This window comes from Rutilus rutilus (assembly GCF_951802725.1).
Source record: "Rutilus rutilus genome assembly, chromosome: 19".
Lineage (NCBI taxonomy): Eukaryota > Metazoa > Chordata > Actinopteri > Cypriniformes > Leuciscidae > Rutilus > Rutilus rutilus.
This window is the reverse complement of record NC_140232.1, coordinates 25,144,744-25,162,915: the sequence shown is the minus strand read 5'-3', so window position 1 is coordinate 25,162,915 and position 18,172 is coordinate 25,144,744. Positions and strand designations below refer to the sequence as shown.

The following is an 18,172-nucleotide window of genomic DNA, read 5'->3' as shown; positions in this document are numbered from 1 at the left end:
TAAAGTAGAAAAATGACTACTACCTTTTTCGTTTTTTAATTATTATTATTTTTTAACGAAAAACAGTATTCAGCTTGATTTTTCGTTTTTTGTTCCGAGGTAGAAAAAGCTTGAATATTACATTTCTGGCCGTTGAATCAGGAATGAAACACCCCTTTCCTCTGATTTGTCAGCCGAAGACTAACGACTAACGAATGGCTCGGCACAACCCGTACCGGGGAAGAGCCTAGACAGGGCTTTCTTCTGTGTTGACCAGCAGTTCTCAAGTGCCAGGTGGTCTTTTCAGTTTACAGTGTTAGATATGTGGCTGCATTTGAAGTTCTTTTTCAATTAAGAAAAATAAATCATATATTACTGTCAAATGTATGTTGGATAATACAAATACTTTAGTTCACTGTATGTATTTGTTCATGTTTTATTAAGGGATAAGTGTGAAGCACACCATAAAATAATTCTATCAGTTCATACAGGGCTAGTATTATATAGAGCTGTATATACAGATACACACCCAGGTATCGGATCAGTACTTGTTATCGGCCGATACCCTGAGCCCAGGTATCGGAATCGGTATCAGGAAGAAAAAAAGGGTAACGGAAAATCTCTAGTTTAGTACGTGCCTTACTGTGCAAGCTGAAACCTCAGTGCCTGTTGCCACAAAGTCTTGCTACAGGTCTTTTGCAGTCACTCGAGGGTTTTTCTGAACCTGCCTTCTCAGAAATCTGGTTGCAGCCATTGATAGCTTCCTTTTTCTTTTTTTAACTTTGAACTTGCGAACTATGCTTACAACTTTGTCTCTAGGAACATTAAGTGCCTTCACCATCTTTTTGTATCCTGTTCCTTGTTTGGGAAGGACGATGATATCTTCTCTTAACTTTTTGGACCATTCTTTTGACTTAGCCATATTTCCAACATGCAGTCAAACGTGACACTCAACAAACCTCGCCAGTTCAAGGCAAGCACACCTGGTGCAACTAATGAAGCCCTTGATTAGTCGCATCAGGTGTGCTTAAGACAACACCGGTTTTGGAGATTTGTGCTGTTGTGAGGGATTCTATTCAGGGGGAATAGTTTGCAGTCATTAGAAGTTGCAATTTCAGTTGAATTTGGGGAAACCACTTCAAACATTTGTTGTGTTGAGCTATTTCAATTACTTTTGTTTGATTTGTTCATTGAAAACAGCTGAAAGTCTATAAATGTTGCCAATAAACCTGATTTGCAATGGGGGTTTCGATTACAACTGTATGTGGCCAAATACACACAAAATTGTCAAAATGCTGTCTTGGTGAGTATTCATGCAAACAGTCTGTTATGTCTTACGTGGAGTAAACAGTTGAGAAAGAAAGTGATTGTGTGACAACATTGAATCTGTGCAGCTTTTAAAGTGACAGCAGCCTAATAATCCTGCTTCAGTCTGTGTGCTTAATGTTAATCAAACAACAAAAGACAATGAAAATCAATCACTGCTCTTGACTGAATAACTTTTGCAGCTTTAATAAGAATCAGTGTCTATTTAATTGAAGACTAGGCTTTTTTACATTTGATTGGTCAATGTATGTTGTTAAATAAACCTAATGTAGGCCTACCTGAAACCCTAAACCCTCTGGTTTACCCTGACGTTAAAAATGACACTTACTTTTTATATCATGCTACAGCAAAACACTGCTGTTTACTTTGAGAAGTTGTAGGGATGCTTTCTTCTCACAAAATGAATGTGAAACATGTATGTTGGTTATACAAATTTTAGTTTTTAAATATAATTTAAATTTATTTTACACACAAAGCATTATCGTATTGCATATCGAATATCACATTATTTAACAAGTTATCGCATATAGCATTTTTCTTCAATATTGTGCAGCCCTAATTATAATACATTTATATTATATATAAAAAAATGTGTGTGTATATATATATATATATATATATATATAAATAAATCTATCATATCAGATTAATTATTAATAATATTTAATATTTTTAATAATAATAATCATCATGTTACAACAATAATAATAATAATAATAATAATAATAATAATAACAAATACCACCAGCCTGGTGTTCAAAGCTATATTTTGGTTGCAAATATAAGACAGATTGTTTCGTTTTTTGAATTGTTTACAAAATACTTTATATAAACAATGTAAACAAATGAAAAATATTCTTGAGATCTACGGCAGAAAAGAACTGAGTTAATTAAGAAGGGAATCAAGTTAACCGTTTCTCATACAAAACAAATCACATAGCTTTAGAAAACATGGAACGTGCAGAATGACTCATATGGACCATTTATATAATTTCACTTTCACATGGAAAAAAGCAAGAACATTTTGCTTATATATCTCCATTTGTGTTGTGTTCCACATAAGAAAGAATGTCATAGGGGTTTGGAAGGACACGAGGGTGAGTAAATTTTTCCTTTAAACACACAACCACCAAGCCATCCCACACTGTACAAGAGTTAGATCAGGTTGTCCTGTCAACATACTAAAACCAAAAGTTGCAATTCACAAATATGCACACATGCAACATCCTTGGTCATCAGAACACACCACATAAAGCTCTAACACTGCAACAGGATGGAACCTCCCACATAGACCTCTGGTAGCTATGGAAACCTCCTCTCTGAGTGATGTCACCCTGATATTGCATCATAACCCCATGGGCTAATTGGGTCGCTTTTCTCAGGTCCTGTGAACCGAGCGGGAGAAACTGAATAAAACAGACAGAGAGGGAGATGGGAGCTTTGGTGGTGGAGAAGCCTGAAATTGACTGACCAAGAGGAGAACCCACAGACCCTATTAATAGCCTTTCAGCCTCTTCAGTCACCAGAGCAAAAGCCATATGTGTGCAAAGCAACACACACAGACCGCTTATGTATGAGAGAGAGACAGATGGAGGTGTCAGAGTCAGACTGATGAGAGATCAAGAGAGGAAGAGGTACAGAGCCAGCCATGTCCCCCATTGCAAAGCACAACTCATTTCCGTAAATTAATTCCTTCAGTTTGTTTCAGATAAAAAAATTATAATAAATAATTGACTGAGCAGATCTTTTATACTGTATCTTCATGTGGTTCCTGACATCCCAGTGTTGCATATTGCATGTTCTACAACATTCCTCTAGACTAAGCATGTTTTGTTGTTAATTACGGTTTTTCAATTAAGTTTAATGTTAATTAAGGCTGTTTATTCAGATTTTATGTGTCAATTTGTTGCAGTCATGAATCAGCCCATAAAAACAAAGTAGTTAAGAGTATACTATAATATCTAATTTGAATTTACATTAAACTGTACTAAAATGTAGCTCTTGGTTAATGTCATTGTATTACTAGGAATTCCCCTCTTAAACTTATTTTAAACGTCATTTTAAAAAGAATTTGAAATAATGTGGATTTACAGCTTCAACAAAAGCATTATACAACTGATTAACAACCATGTAGCTCACAAGTCTGTTAAAGATTTATATTGTCGTTAAAAATCAGTTTGCCTACAAGGAGAAAATAAGAATCGCTCTTGGGTCCCATTGAATTCTGCTATGGGATACAATCTTACACAACAATGGTTCAGCAAAGTCAGCTGTCAAACCAGGGCTGCGTTTCTCAAAAGCACCATGAGACAAGTTGATCATAGAGACCATTGGTGCCAGTGGCTATACGATCTACGCAGGCTTATGATGCTTTTGAGAAAAGCAGCCCAGATGATATCATTCAGAGGAAAAACCTGAAAGAGTCAGTTCTCAATAGGCTATAATTCATGAGTAAGGGAACTCTTAAATTGGAACACTGCAAAGACAGTTCTCAGTGAGTCAGACTACAAGTTGAACCTATCTGAAAGAGGCGATTCTCAATTCAATAAGTCAGTGAGCTCATTCAAAAACCATTTGGACCGATTCAGTCAGATTCATTAATGAATCGTTCATCCGATTCATCGACTAAAGAACGATCAGTTCACGAATCAGACACTCACAAAATAAGTATAACCCATTGATAAATTCTCAGTTGAGTCATTGAGTTGATTCGATAAAGGCTCGGACCGATTCAATCGGCCCGATTCTCTAAACCGCTTCATTTAAAAGATTCGGCTAAAAGGAAGGATTCATTTACAAATCGAACATCGCTAAATCACCCATAGCTCCCCTAGTCTGACACTCAAACACACAGACACAGTCAGTCATACACTGAATGAGCTCTACGCTAATGAAAATACTGCATATGAAAGCACAGTGACAGAAGGACACACACAGCTGCGCCACGGCAGAGACAGAGGGCGCATTGTCTGCCCGCAGGACAGTGGACACACACGTGTACGTGTGCATGCATGCCAACCCAGGTGTCTTTTGTTTTCATTACTTCCAGTTCAGCTGTACTTCGTAAAAAAAACGGGTGTAAATCAATACATGTCTATGCAATGGGACAGACTCATGACATTAACCAACAATTGATCTCACCCATTCCTGTCTTAATCATGGCTGTGTCTGAAAACCTAGTGAACAGCCTACCTAGTCAGGATTTTGGGCATCATTGGCGCCTACAATTGTTACGTTCGTTTTAGGCGCCTAACATGGCATAAATGCTGTGTATGCTCGTTGAGACACAGCCCAAACCACAATGCAGTCCAGAATCACTGCTCAAAGACCAGATAGAACTGATCATGCAAAAAAAGGAACCAGTCAATAACCGAACCAGGAATCGACTCACTAAAGACAAGACACAAAGAAAGGCAAACGGTTTGCATGCAACAATGAACACAAACACTTGCCGAATCAGCGCAAAAATGCATAAATATGACAGGAAAGCACTCACTTGTCAGAAGTGACCCGCTCGTTCCACTTCCACTGGCGGCGGCTCACACACATATACACACACACAGGCGGACGGGAATATGCGCTGTTGTTACTGTAGTGATGTGATGTGGACCGCTGGCTTACAGCCCGCACTCCTGATTTGCTCGAGGAACTGCAGCCATCTTGCTGAAGCCCGTGTGGCAAACCAACCACATGCCTAGACGTAGGAGGGGAGGAACTAGTCGAATTATTCTTACATTTTCCCCTCATCACCTCCAGTTGCATGTCTTCAGCCAAGAAATTATAAGATTTTTGAACCAATATTTCATAAACCTCTTTATAAATGCATGTTCTGTTCTTATCATTTGTTATATTTATTAGAATATATTTATAATGCAACATCTATATTGTCTATGTCTATCTATATGCATGTTTATTATATAACAAATATTGTTTATGTATTGCTCAATTCTATGGTAAACTAATAAATATATAATTGATCATCTGCATTTATTCATATACCGTTTAAAAGTTGTCAATAATTAATGTTTTTGAATGAAGTCTCACCAAGGCTCAATTTATCCGATCAAAACACAGTAATATTGTGAAATGTAAGTATAATTTAGATAAACTGTTTTCTATTTTAATATATTATAAAATGTAATTTATTTCTGTGATGGCAAAGCTGAATTTTCAGCAGCCAAGTTGAGTGGTTTTACTCTACACTTGCACTTAGATGCAACAGCCTTACTACTGCTTTAATTAATGACATACGCACTTTCATAAAGCTCAAATGTAATCAAGTCCCCGGTCCCTTCATAAATACCACACATGTGATAGAAAGCCTATCCAATAAAAAGGAGTCGTATATTAAAATTTTCAATCAATTTTATTGAGCTTATCGCGTTTCATGCCCCCCTGGCATGGTCTCCCAGTCAATTAATTAGCTACTGGGAGCAACGGAGCAATAGCGTCCTCTGGCGGATTCTTTAGGATGCTTCACATGTCTCCTTCATCCTTGGGAGAAAAGTCTGTCACTGACATGCAAAGTTGTCATCCGTGGTCCTTTAATGCTACTCTTTGAAACACTGACCTCATCGTGAAGTCATAAGCTGGGCTGAATGTATAAGACCGTTAAATACTTAATGTGGAAGGATGGAAGAAGCGCTTTTGAACTTTGGGTCCCATTCGTATGAGAGCCCCAGGCTGATTCACTTACTAATTAAAAACAATAACCATACATACAAACACTCGTACATACACATATATCATTTCATAAAGGACCTTTTTTTCAGACCCTGCAAACTGAGACAAGAACCGAACATGAATCCTACTGCAAAAAGCAATTCATCACAGTTAAACCAGGCATTAATCAGTCTTTCAGGCGATTAATCAGCACTGATGATTTAAGCCTGCACTTCAATAATCAGAGAATCCATTTGTTAGAAGGAAGACAAAAATAGGAGTGATTGTGTACCCTAGGCATGTAGAGAAAGAGATAAGTTGTAATGTGTGGGTGAAATCTGGAATACAGTTTGTCAGCGTTCAGATGAAGAGAACAGGATATGTGTGAATCAGAATGAAGCCCCTGAGAACTGGCCGTAGAAAATGAGCTCTTTGAGTCAGAGTTCTTAAATCACGCCTATCTGATATATTGTCCCTATTCGACAGAACTGATTTCTCAGTCTGTGCTATGGCTGGGACATGCTAGCGGAGTCTGAGACGGAGGGGAATGTCAAAGCTCATCCTTCTCCATCTGCTTAAACGCTTCCAAGTCCTCCTGCCAATCAGCCATCACCGAGTCCACCGATTGGCTGCCGGAGTCCCTGTCCACCGCAGGCTCCTCCCCTACGTCCACAGGGACGTAACTGCCAAGTCCCTCCACTGGCTGAACCGAATCTTGCCCAACGACTGAGTCTTCTGCTGTCTGTTCCTGAGTAGTGACTTGTGACTGGTCAACAGGTTCTGAGGAAGTGGAGCAACTGTGGTCTTTCTCCTCTGTGGAGCAGTCCTCTTCTTCTGCTCCATCTGTACCTTGAAAAAGAGGTCAGTTGAGTGAACCACAAGAAATCTACCTAATATCTATCACACATCACAGGCAAAACCTAACGGACCACATTAGGTGTGGGGCATGATGGTACCGTCATCAAAATTTGATGTTGTCAGCAAGAAGGAACATGCAGATTTTACGCTAATAGAAGTGTGTTGACTTGAGTGTGTTCAAATCCTCCTGGGAAGTTCGTATTTACGAGTTGGGAAGTTTGGTTGGAGCAAGATTTTTAACTCTACTTCTTAAAAATGATGAATAAAAAAAATGCACATTAGGTGTGTTTTTGCTTTTTAATGCTTTTGTTCAATTTATAAAGGTGCTGTAAATTGAATTATTATCTATTCTATTGTAAGTGTACAGTACTACAGTAGTAACTTAGCTAGTTGAATTGTAAAGGAAAAAATGTACTGTCAATGAAGACGCTGCGTCTATTGCGTCCGCCATCATTTCTCTCTGACACCCACAACTCAGAAACTCTGGGCTTAAAGAAAGTTCAGAATTTCCTAGTCGTAATTACGACTTTGTGGTAGCGTTCATGCGTGTTCAACTCGTAAGTACAATCTTTCTGTCATGACTAGAACGCACCATAAAATCAAGGGGGTTCACTGCATGAAGGGTAACCCAAGGAGGAGGGGTACTTACTGCCATCCAACAGGGTGCCCGGGAGTGCTTTCCCCTTAAATATGGCTTCTGCTCATCAAAGTAGGAAAGTAGGGAAAAAAGAGAAGTAGCGGAAAGAGAAAACGGTTACAAACACAGAGGGAAAGAGTAATAAAGGTAGAATAATTAGAAAGGAATGAAAGTTGAAGATGCAACATGCACAACCTCACAGTGCTTTCTCACATACTAACCATCTTTTCATGTCTCAATGTGTCTCACCTCTGTCTCTAGCTTTATCACTGAGCAGCACCTCCACCTCCTTGTACTCCTTTAGAGCCTCCAACAGGATGTTGCCCTCTTTGTGGAACAGGAAGAGGAGCGGTAAAGTGACATCATCAGTGCTCCGTCCGTCTCCCGCCATCTGAAACAATGGGGCCGTATCACTGCTGCTGCCCTCATTATCATCTAAACAAACATGACAAAACAAGAGCGAGACATAAATACTAACACTGATTTATTCTGTACAAAATTAACGATTGTTATTATGAATTAGTAATTGAAATAAAGCTAAGATAAATCTATAAATTATAGGTAAAAAAAAAAAAAAAAGATTTAAGTAGAAGTACTAAAATGACCAAAACGGGAAAAAATATGAAAGCTTAATAAAAAATAAATAAAAAAAGCACAAGATTCACATAACAAAATGACTAAAACGAAAACTGAAAGTACAATATATATATATATACATATAGATATACATATACAAACACACACACACTATTTTAGGGGGGCTGTGAAAAATTGGAGGACATTTTTTTACAATGTAATTTTAGGGCTGTCAACAGACCTGTAAAACTGCTAAAAATGTGAAAAGTGCTATACAAATTAATGTGAATTTAAAAGTTTCACATGTAACAATGGGGAAAAAAGTCAACTTAATACAAACTACATTTCCAGATATTGTTTTAATAATTTGCTTGGGCTTCAGTACAGTAAAAAAAAAGGCCACCTATTGAGTTTTGTTTAGGAAGGGGTGTCATCCTCCTTGTCATCAGAAAGTAATGAAAATAGAAATAGATTTCTTCCTTCTGTTGAACACAAAAGAAGATATTTTGAAGAATGTCGGTCACCAAACAGTGGACGGACCCCATTGACTTCCATAATATGGAGGAACAAAAATACTATTTGGTTACCAAGATTCTTCAAAATATCTTCTTTTGCGTTCAGCAGAAGAAAGAAATTCATACAAGTTTGGAACAACTTGAGGGTGAGTAAATCCCTTTAATGGCTGACTCCCTAAACGTTTCTCACCGATGACGATGCCTCCGATGGCCCCAGCTTTCTGAATGTGCCTAGCCTTCTCTGCAAACATGCACTGGCCTCTCTGCAGCAGAGCGATGCGGCCTTCCACAATCTCACCGTTACTCAACTCAGAGCAGCCGTTATAGGGCTCCGCTACGGTTACGAACCCACGCACCTGAGGGAGAGGGAAAAAGAGAACAGAATACACAATGTAGCATGGCTAAAAAAAATTATACCCTTTAGCAAAAACAAACCAAGAACAGCACAGAAATAGCCCAAACAAAGTGAGAAAGTACACAATAAAAGGTCACAGTTAATCATACTCACTCCAGAACTGCTTTTGGAAAGATCCATTCCAAACTGAGCAGGGCCTGCGGTCAGTACCACTCTACCAAAAAAGGGGTGCGACACAATTTGAACAGCTCGTGGAGGAAGCTGTTCTTTCTGCTGCTGGCTGGAGAGCTCCATCATTTCCTGCATAAAACGCATGCCGTCCTCTGCAGCGACTGCACTCACCGCCTGTAGAGAGGGATTCAAGTTTCAATCTATAGATAAGAAATACAACTTATATAGTATAATTCTTATATCTAGGTCTGTATAGTACCTGTGTTGCGTGCTGGACGAGTTGTACTCTGCCATCCTTGAGGTGGATGAGACTCACACCCATCCGCCTCAGCAGCTCCAGATGTTCGGGGTTATTGGCCATGAAGTCTTGAGCCCTAAGAGGAGGACGGCCCATTCCAGGCTCTCTGAGAGAGATGAAAAAAAGAAGTTTTATTGAAAATCTCCTGTAATTTCCACCAGACCATCTGCATTTTCTATATTAAAATATACAAATTACAAACTGTATTTATTTATTATCATCATTCATATATCATGATTCAGTGTTCAATTATTGTCAATTATTATTGGTGCTTATTATTAATGGTTCATAATCATATTATTATCAAATGAAGGAAACGTGTTTTTGCTGCTTTTTTGATGGAAACCCTGATACCTTTTTTCAGGAAAGAACAGCATTATTTATAAATAGAATTGTTTTGTAACATTATGGCTTTACTGTCACTTCTGATCAATTTAATGCTTTCTGAATAAAAGTATTAGTAAGCATAAGAGTTAAAAAATATTGTATATATACATAAAAATGACATAATATGTATAATTATGTAAAATGCTATTTGAACATAGTCCAGCTGCTTATATCACTTTCTCACCGATGAATGGTCGGGCGCAGACAACTCTTATCCACTGCGCTTCGGATTGGTTCACGGAGATTGCGTGGGAAGGCGGGATCAGGAAAGAGTAGGCGGGTGTTGGGGCAAGTCCACTCAAAATTTGAGTCATCAAGCTCCTCTCCGGCCTTGGGGTGACAGAAAGATATTATATCAACATTTGATTAGAGAAACAAGTAGACAACCAGTGAAAATGAGCTTAGTTATTTGTTTTATGTAATAGTTAGGAATATGACTTGAAAACAGAGTAAAGTCAACTCTGACCATTGTTACAACATAGAGAGGCAAGCAGAACGGTTATAGTGCTTATGTGCAGTACCATACTGTTGACGACAGGGGGCGCATGTGAGTTTGAGGCAGTGGAGAGGGAGAGAGGCAGCAGATGAGCTTCTGTAGTAAAGATATAGTCCTCTACATTAAAAGGCAAATCCTCCTCCTCAGCAAACAGCAGAAACAGGTACTTAAACATCTCCGCCAGGAAAAACGAGTCCATGCTGAAACAAGTGGGCGGTGATGAAGGGAAATAAATATGCCGTGAGACAGCTTGCCACCCACTCTTTACTCATAAATTCTCACTTTACAAAATCCACTCAAATTATCTGTACAGAAATATAGCACATAAACCAACAACCTCTTTAACTATCCACAAACTCCAGCTCTTACCGGTCCTCGTGACTTCCCGTCCTCACATCCTTCATAGCAGCGAAGCCACAGGGAACTCGAGCAAATCGGTTCAGGTTCTCCAGTACGGTGCGGCCCACCTCCAGGTAATATGGATCTCTGGTTGCCTTCAGAGGAAATTCACAGTTAATCATTTGTATTGTCTCCCTGGTTCACTACATGAAAATACACAGTCGAATGCACCTCAACAGGAGCAATGCAGCGTGAATGGGGTCACATTTGCAGGTTGATATGAAGGAACATGATGGAGAGTTAAGGAGATGTTGTATTGAGATTTGTTTGAGAACTCAGCTGTACCTTATAAAGGAAGTAAGTGCTTTCTGCAAACTCTGGCCGCAGGGGGTGCTGAGCCCAGTGAACCCTGAAATCAGTGGTGAACGCCTGGCGAGACAGTACGTGAGGGAGCAGGGCAGTCAAGAAGAGTTTATAAACAAAAAAAAAAAAAAAAAAGAGAGAGAGAGTGAATTGTATGTAAGGGATGGGGGGTGTTTCTTTGATACATATTTATTAATTAGTACATATTTTATTAATTACTTATTTTTTAAAAGCACTGATCTGGAGTAGCACCTGAAATTTTGCTGTGTTAATACACTGTATTTATGCAATGACAAATAAAGCTTGAATTGAATTGAATTGAATTGAATTGAATTGAATTGAATTGAATTGAATTGAATTGAATTGACCGTGATGATATTCAAAAGACAGACAGCTGAAAAGAGGATCTACCTCAGGAAGGAAGTTGTGTTTCTTGGTAACCTGATAAAGCATTTCATGCGTCTCTATGGCTGGCCGGATATCTCCCTTTAAAACCTGCAAAGAGCAAAACTCATATGTTTGGATATTCATAGCAAACTCAGAGAGACAATGACCTCACTGATTTCTCACCTGCAATCCTGGGAAAAAGGCAAGCAAGGAGTCCATCCAGGTGCGGGCTGGCAGTAGGGGTTTGTGGATGTGGACGTCCAGTAGCAGAGGTGGTTGGCTGATGTACTTCATAATGGATGCATAGTGCTGAAAAATATGTAAAACGATCACAATTCATGAATACAGAAACAAGATAAAGAGACCCATTATTTCATGGCAGACAAAACACTACAATTACAGGCAACATGTTCCAGGGCTTCTATTCTGAATAAAATGAATGATCAATTATAAAATAAGTACAAAAAAATTACAATTATAAATAAATAGAGCAATAAAAGAAATATAAAAATAATAATTCAAAATGTTGAAATATACAATCTACTCTAGTCTAATAAAACAAACAAATAACAAAAGAATTAATAAATATAAAAAAAAGAATAAATAATAATGTTAAAATGCACAATCTACTCTAGTCTACCAAAATAAACAAGTAAATGGAATATAAAAATAACTAAAATAATAATAATCGTTATAAATTAATTAATAAATGTGTAATAAAATAAATATAAAAATAATCATTCAAAATATATAATCTACTCCAGTCTAAAAATAAATGAATAAAAAACAATTTATTCAAAATGTTAAAATACTCTTTAAAGTAAATCTAAAATGGTGTTTGTAAAAAACGTAGGGTGGTGGGACTTAATTGTATCCATCTGGGATTGATTGCATTAGCAAAGTTGTCTAAATATGACAGGTGTTTAGAGGAAAGGGCTTGAAAAATAAGACGGCTTGGTGACGCAAGCCGAAAAGGAGATTATGAAAAAGAATGAGTGATACTCACAGTGTTAAAGCGATGCAGATATTGGTCATCTCCCAGTAATACATAAGCCTTCATCAAGTACTCATAATAGGAATCTATGCCTGCTCCAACTCCACTGTCTGTTAAGGGAACAATGACAAAAACAATCATGATTCTGACTTGACTTTTACCTTATTTGTCTGTATATGAGCACAGTTGTTTTATGTTTTGGGTGGGTTGTTGACTATAGTTTAGCCTCACCCCTGCGGACCCACTCTCCTGAGTGAATGTTGATGGTCGTTCCCACTAGATTACTGTTCCTCTGTCTCTTTTCCCAAAGGAAGTCAAGAGCCCTTCTCGCATGAGCCTGCGAACAATACAATGAGTTGTAAAGTCTGGCCAATTTATTATATATTTAGTCATTGTAAGTCTCTTTCACCACACAAAATGGGAACATTCCTGACCTCATAATACCTTTCATAGTGCACAACACATCGGCTAATGATGTGTGTCTTACAAATGGCACAGTTATGTCATAAGAGATCTATGTTGTAATTCTGTAGACTGAATGTGTACAAACATTCCAGGAATCAACACTTTAGGCCGAAATGACGTCAGTGCTCCATTGTTAGTTTGTTACAAAACAACCAGTTTCTACTAGCTTGGGGACCTTAAATGCTTTGGTCAACATGAATTACACAGAACGGAAGGTTTTAAAACATTTCTCTGGAGGTTAAATAAGGACATTTCTGAATGTTAAACTCAACAAAAGTGACATTAGTTCAAATTTGCAACATGAAGCCATTGTAATATTTTACCTCAAATGTAGGGTCTCCAGTAAAGCGGCTCAAGGCTGCAAATTCAAGGATGATTGTCCCGGCACAGGCGGTGCAGGTGTCCGTTTCGGTGCCTGTACGGGTCTCAGGTCCACGGACTCCATAACGCAGGTTCACCTGTAAATGCAGCCAATCATTAATCAGACTCATAATCAAGTGGATTTATCACAGAATATTCCCCAGCAGGATTTATTTTAATATACGCTACTGTTCAAAAGTTTGGGGTCGGTATTTTTTTTTTGTGTGTGTGTTTTTGAAAGAAGTCTCTTCTGCTCACCAAGGCTGCATTTATTTGATTTGATTAAAAATACAGTAATATTGTTAAATATTATTACAATTTTAAATAAATGTTTTGTTTTTTAATATATATGAAAATGTAATTTATTCCTGTGAAGGCATAGCTGAATTTTCAGCAGCCATTATTCCAGTCTTCAGTGTCACATGATCCTTCAGAAATTATTATAATATGCTGATTTAGTGCTCAAGTATCATTTCTTTTTATTACCAATGTTGAGAACAGTTGCGCTGCTTAATATATATTTGAAACCTGTGATACAACTTTTTCTGGATACTTTAATTAACAAAAAGTTCAAAAGACCAGCAATGTCTGTCACTTTTGATAATTATTTTGTGTACTAAATACTAAATAAAAGTATTAATTATTTCAAATAAATAATGGGGGATTAACATTAAAGTGGACATTAGAGTTAACAGAATTACATTAAAGTAGGTTATTTAACTATTAAATAAGAATTATTGTTAACACGTTAATAAGGTCTCATTGGTTAACATTAGCTAATGCACTAACTAACATGAACTAACAATGAGCAATATATTTTCACAGCATTTATTACATTCATTAAAAAAAATGTCATGTTCATGTTAGTTCACAGTGCATTAATAACTAATGTTAACAAATACAACCTTTCTTAAAAATGAATTAGTAAATGTTGAGATTAACATTAATAAAGATGAATAAACATTGTAGAAGTATTGTTAATTGTTAGTTCATGTTAACAAATGAAACCTTATTGTAAAGTGTTACCAAATTTTTTGATTATTTGAGAATAAAGCAGCTGCGGAATATTACACAAGAATATCAAATTAGCATAGCTCTATGCAGGAAATCTGTTTCCTTACTAGACAACATTCCGTTTAGCAGTCGTTATAAAAAAAATGCAGAATGCTGTGATGGACCAATCAGAATCAGGTATTCCAGAGAGACATGTAATAAGTTGAGAACGCTTTGTAACAGAAGGTCTGTAAAATAAAACTAACAGCTGTGAAACTGTGAAAGGGGCGGTCATGCTGTTGATGACACGTGCAGCCATTGTGGGATGTCACAGAGTTAATTTCTCTAAGGCAGACATGCAACATACCAATGCAAAGCCCAGAACAGCCGAATCAACAGAATTTGTCTGAATGTGTGTTTGGTGTGTGTATACGGTATAGGCATAAAGATAAATGCTTGCAAACAAAAAAAAACAAAAAAAACAAAAACATTTAATGTACAGCATATTTTCATGATGACATTTAACCAATCATATTGCATATGTGCTTTCACTCACTCTAGGGTAAGGCAGGCCACTGCTGGTGTTAAATGCAGGTAGCAGTCTGAGTCCAAGATCTTTAGCCATGTGCAGCAGCTCATTCTGGTACCAGAGCATTTGCCCACTTTCTTTCAACATGATGGCCATGGAATGACCTCCCAGCAGCCCACTAAAAGAACAGTAAAGTATTACACAAGCAAAACAGACACAATTTACTAGACAGATTTTAAATGCACGTCAGTCCACTTTGAACCTCTTGACAGAGATGTCTTACTCACCCCAGCACCCGGATGTTGGTCTCGAATACAGACACCACAATGTCATTATCCAACCGTACATCCTTCAACACTCTCTTCACTGCTTCCTCAAACTCCACCGTCTTATTTAACAGCTGTGAGATATCAGATAAGGTCATAAGCAAACAACTTTGGGCTTAACTGTAAATATGAGTGTTTGCAAGAGGTTTCAAGTTCTGTTTGCGATGTTAACTCACTGCTAGAGTGTCAAGAGTGTCGATGAGCGTGAGGGAGAACCTGACGGAACAGGAAAACATGTTTTCATCTCAGTTTTTGACATTTCTTTTAAAATAAATGAATAAAGAGACATTTTAACACATCTCCAACTGACTTACATCCCCAGGGCATCATCTATATCCCCTCGACTGGGTTCTAGTCCACGCACTCGCCCACGACAAGTCAAAGGCATCAGTTCGTCTGCGGGGTAGGCATGGTCCTGTCAAAATGAAAAGAACAGAGATGAAATTAGATGAAACCAGGCAGATTTTAATTATAATGCCGTTCTCTCAAACATTAATCTGCCTTCCCCTATCCTCGCAACAGTTTTTTTGTCAGGAACATTTATCGGCAAATGAGCAATGTTAAAGGGATAATTCATCCGTAAATAAAAATTCAAGCATCATTACATAACCCTCATGTTGTTCCAAATCTATATAACTTTCTATATAATTGTTCTATATAACATATTTTGAAGAATGTTTCAAAAGTTTATGTCCATACACTGATAGTCAGTGGGGTCCAAAACAACACTGGACCCTACTGACATTCAATGTAGAAAAATAAATAAATAACATTTTTCACAATTCTATAGAAAAAAATGTTATTTCAATGTGCCATAGTTACACATGTGAACTGTGTAACAACAGTAAATTATGCATCATTTATTACATGCAATTAACATCAAGCCAGACCTTAACAATATACTAAACCTATAATAAGTATGTTAATAATTAATATTACTCAGAACTTATTTGTATAATTACACTGTAACAACAATTTTATGAAAATAACATGTGACCAGAAATGCAGTCACATTTTATTTTTTAAAGAAACGTAGCTATACTTTCAGCAAGGATGCATTAAATTGGTCAATAGCGACAGTAAAGCATTTATAATGTTACAAAAGAGTTCTGTTTCAAATAAATGCTGTTATGCTTTACTTTCCTATCATAAAAGATTCCTTTAAAAAGTATCATGGTTTCCACAAAAATATTAAGCAGCACAACTGTTTTCAACACTGATAATAATAAGAAATGTTTATTGAGGACCGAAATCAGTATATTAGAATGATCTCTGAAGGATCATGTGACACTGAGTAATGATGATATAAAATGTAGCTTTGCCATCAAAGGAATGAATTATATTTTAAAATACATTACAATAGAAAACATTTATTTAGGTGAACATAAGACTTCTTTCAACATTAAAAAAAACTAACATAGAAAAACTACACACATAACTTTGGATGCTGATGAAAAAGTAGGATTAAAACTTCCATGTGTACCCAGCTGTCAACAAGAAAAGTTATTAGTCACTGTGTACATACCATGTAGTTTTGATAAGCGTGGTCAAACATTTCCACCACTTGGTTCCTGAGAAGCAAAAGCATTTCTTAAGTTAAGAAAGAAACACCATATGGAATCATTCATATGGCAAGCAATTCAAATTTGCACGTCCTCACATGACAGACACATACCTCAGTTTGTTCCTCTCATCTCTGCTCATGGTCTCTGATAACCTGATGGAGGTTCCCATAAAAAACAGCAGCAAAAAAGCAGGCAACATAGTTGCAGAAGGAAGCATCCGCACGGCTCTAATCCACCGGTTTCACAACGGACTGCTTCCAATCTTCAAGGCAACTCTTTCCTGCCTTAGATATGTTTATTTAGCACCAAGTTAGAGTTCCACTTCTGGTCCATCATTTTCAAATTGAATGTAAAATATATGATTCAGTAACACCCACAGAATTTGAATACATTCACTGTTCCAGCTCAACAACTTTATAGTTCCTGTTCTTATCTACCGTTAAACGTCTCTCTTGGATGAATGCAGCTCTGGTGCATTTCTGAAATGCTTTTAGTGTCTATTGCAAAATGACTAAGGAAGGAACACAGATCAAGTCGCTTTTCATTAGTGTTGGTCAGTCAGCTGCTGTTGCCACACCTGACTGTCACCTTGATAACACGTTGGCACTCACGTGACACATCGGCATGCTACTCTCTATTGAGTATCAGTTATAAAACAACAACAAAATTGCATCACTGTAGATCCCCAGCAGAGACAGGCTCGAGAAGAGCTCCAGATGGGGCCATGGAAAAAGATGCTTTGACTCTAATAGCAACCATCACCATGGGTGACACGATCAGCAGTTTACAACTCCAGAAAGAAGGAGAGAACGCATCGTATTGATCCTACTAGAACTGATTGCAATTAGTTAGATAGTATGCGGGTCCCAGTCCCATCTTCGTGATACTAAAAACAAGTTTAACCCATGTAGAAAATGCTACGGCGTTATTCAAAAATAAAATATCCAGCGAAATGTTGTTGTCAAGATGATTTGATGAAAAAAGATTTCTTAACCCCGTCACGCTTTGTTGTTTAGCTCGCCGGCTAAACCGTCGATGACAGCTCGGCGCCACTGGGCATTTGTTTTTGTAGCAATAACGCTGCTGTAACTAGCGGAAAGAACATCTTAAATCTGTTCTTCGGTCATCCACGAGTGACAAGATGGTCCATTCAGCTCCCAGATTCCGACAAATAAAAATATTCCTCGAAAGAGTTATTTTATGTCAGGTGTAATGCAAAGGGCCACAGGTCTCTCTCAGAATCGCTGAGTGAATGAAAATCATCTCCCGTCTTACGGGCACACGACAACATCCGCATCCGGGCCGAGCGTCAGCGTACACGCCCCGTAACCGGTGTGGTGCAGAAACTACAGTTCCTAGCATGCTTTGCAACTTGCAAGCGAGCTTTTTACGTTTGTAAAAGATATATATTACAAATATAATAAAATGAAAATATGAGTAGTATTAGGGCCAAGCAATAATAAAAAAAATAAAACCATCTCGAGATTAAAGTCATTATAATGCGAGATTAAACTCGTTAAATTTCGAGAAAAAAGTCGAAATACAATCTTGAGAATAAACTCATACATTTCGAGAATAAAGTCGTTGTGTT

General features: G+C 37.5%; 2 protein-coding genes across 4 annotated transcripts in view; both read right to left on the bottom strand.

Moving 5' to 3' along the window:
* LOC311278677 (uncharacterized protein C1orf21 homolog) overlaps positions 1-5,039 on the bottom strand; it is a 33,309-nt gene extending 28,270 nt beyond the window's left edge. The window contains exon 1 of the mRNA XM_084389682.1: positions 4,802-5,039. The gene's annotated coding sequence lies outside the window, so the exon portion shown is untranslated. The remainder of the gene's footprint in view (positions 1-4,801) is intronic.
* A 615-nt stretch (positions 5,040-5,654) lies between these two features.
* edem3 (ER degradation enhancer, mannosidase alpha-like 3) lies at positions 5,655-17,874 on the bottom strand. 3 transcript variants are annotated; one of them, XM_084389673.1, is made up of 21 exons: positions 16,692-17,849; positions 16,542-16,587; positions 15,331-15,431; positions 15,193-15,232; positions 14,978-15,090; positions 14,718-14,868; positions 13,132-13,266; positions 12,575-12,680; positions 12,356-12,453; positions 11,533-11,658; positions 11,374-11,457; positions 10,945-11,028; positions 10,630-10,754; positions 10,286-10,460; positions 9,949-10,094; positions 9,339-9,483; positions 9,062-9,253; positions 8,744-8,909; positions 7,712-7,897; positions 7,475-7,522; positions 5,655-6,816 (listed from the first exon to the last, which is right to left on the bottom strand). In XM_084389673.1, the coding sequence occupies exons 1-21, from the start codon at positions 16,796-16,798 to the stop codon at positions 6,518-6,520; spliced, it is 2,673 nt and encodes an 890-aa protein (XP_084245799.1). In that variant the 5' UTR covers positions 16,799-17,849; the 3' UTR covers positions 5,655-6,517. The 3 variants fall into 3 exon arrangements, with proteins under 3 accessions (XP_084245799.1, XP_084245800.1, XP_084245801.1); XM_084389674.1 differs by lacking the exon at positions 7,475-7,522 and having other exon boundaries at positions 16,692-17,874; XM_084389675.1 differs by lacking the exon at positions 7,475-7,522 and having other exon boundaries at positions 5,655-6,810; positions 16,692-17,874.
* Between the last annotated feature and the right edge of the window lie 298 nt (positions 17,875-18,172).

Bases quoted from the DNA above. Each gene is read 5' to 3' on its own strand.
- edem3 (XM_084389673.1), bottom strand. From the start codon at position 16,798: ATGCTTCCTTCTGCAACTATGTTGCCTGCTTTTTTGCTGCTGTTTTTT. The intron at 11,659-12,355 runs GTGAGTATCACT...CATATTTTTCAG, and splicing joins ATCTGCATCGCTTTAACACT to CACTATGCATCCATTATGAA. The intron at 11,029-11,373 runs GTAGATCCTCTT...CTGTCTCGCCAG, and splicing joins AACACAACTTCCTTCCTGAG to GCGTTCACCACTGATTTCAG.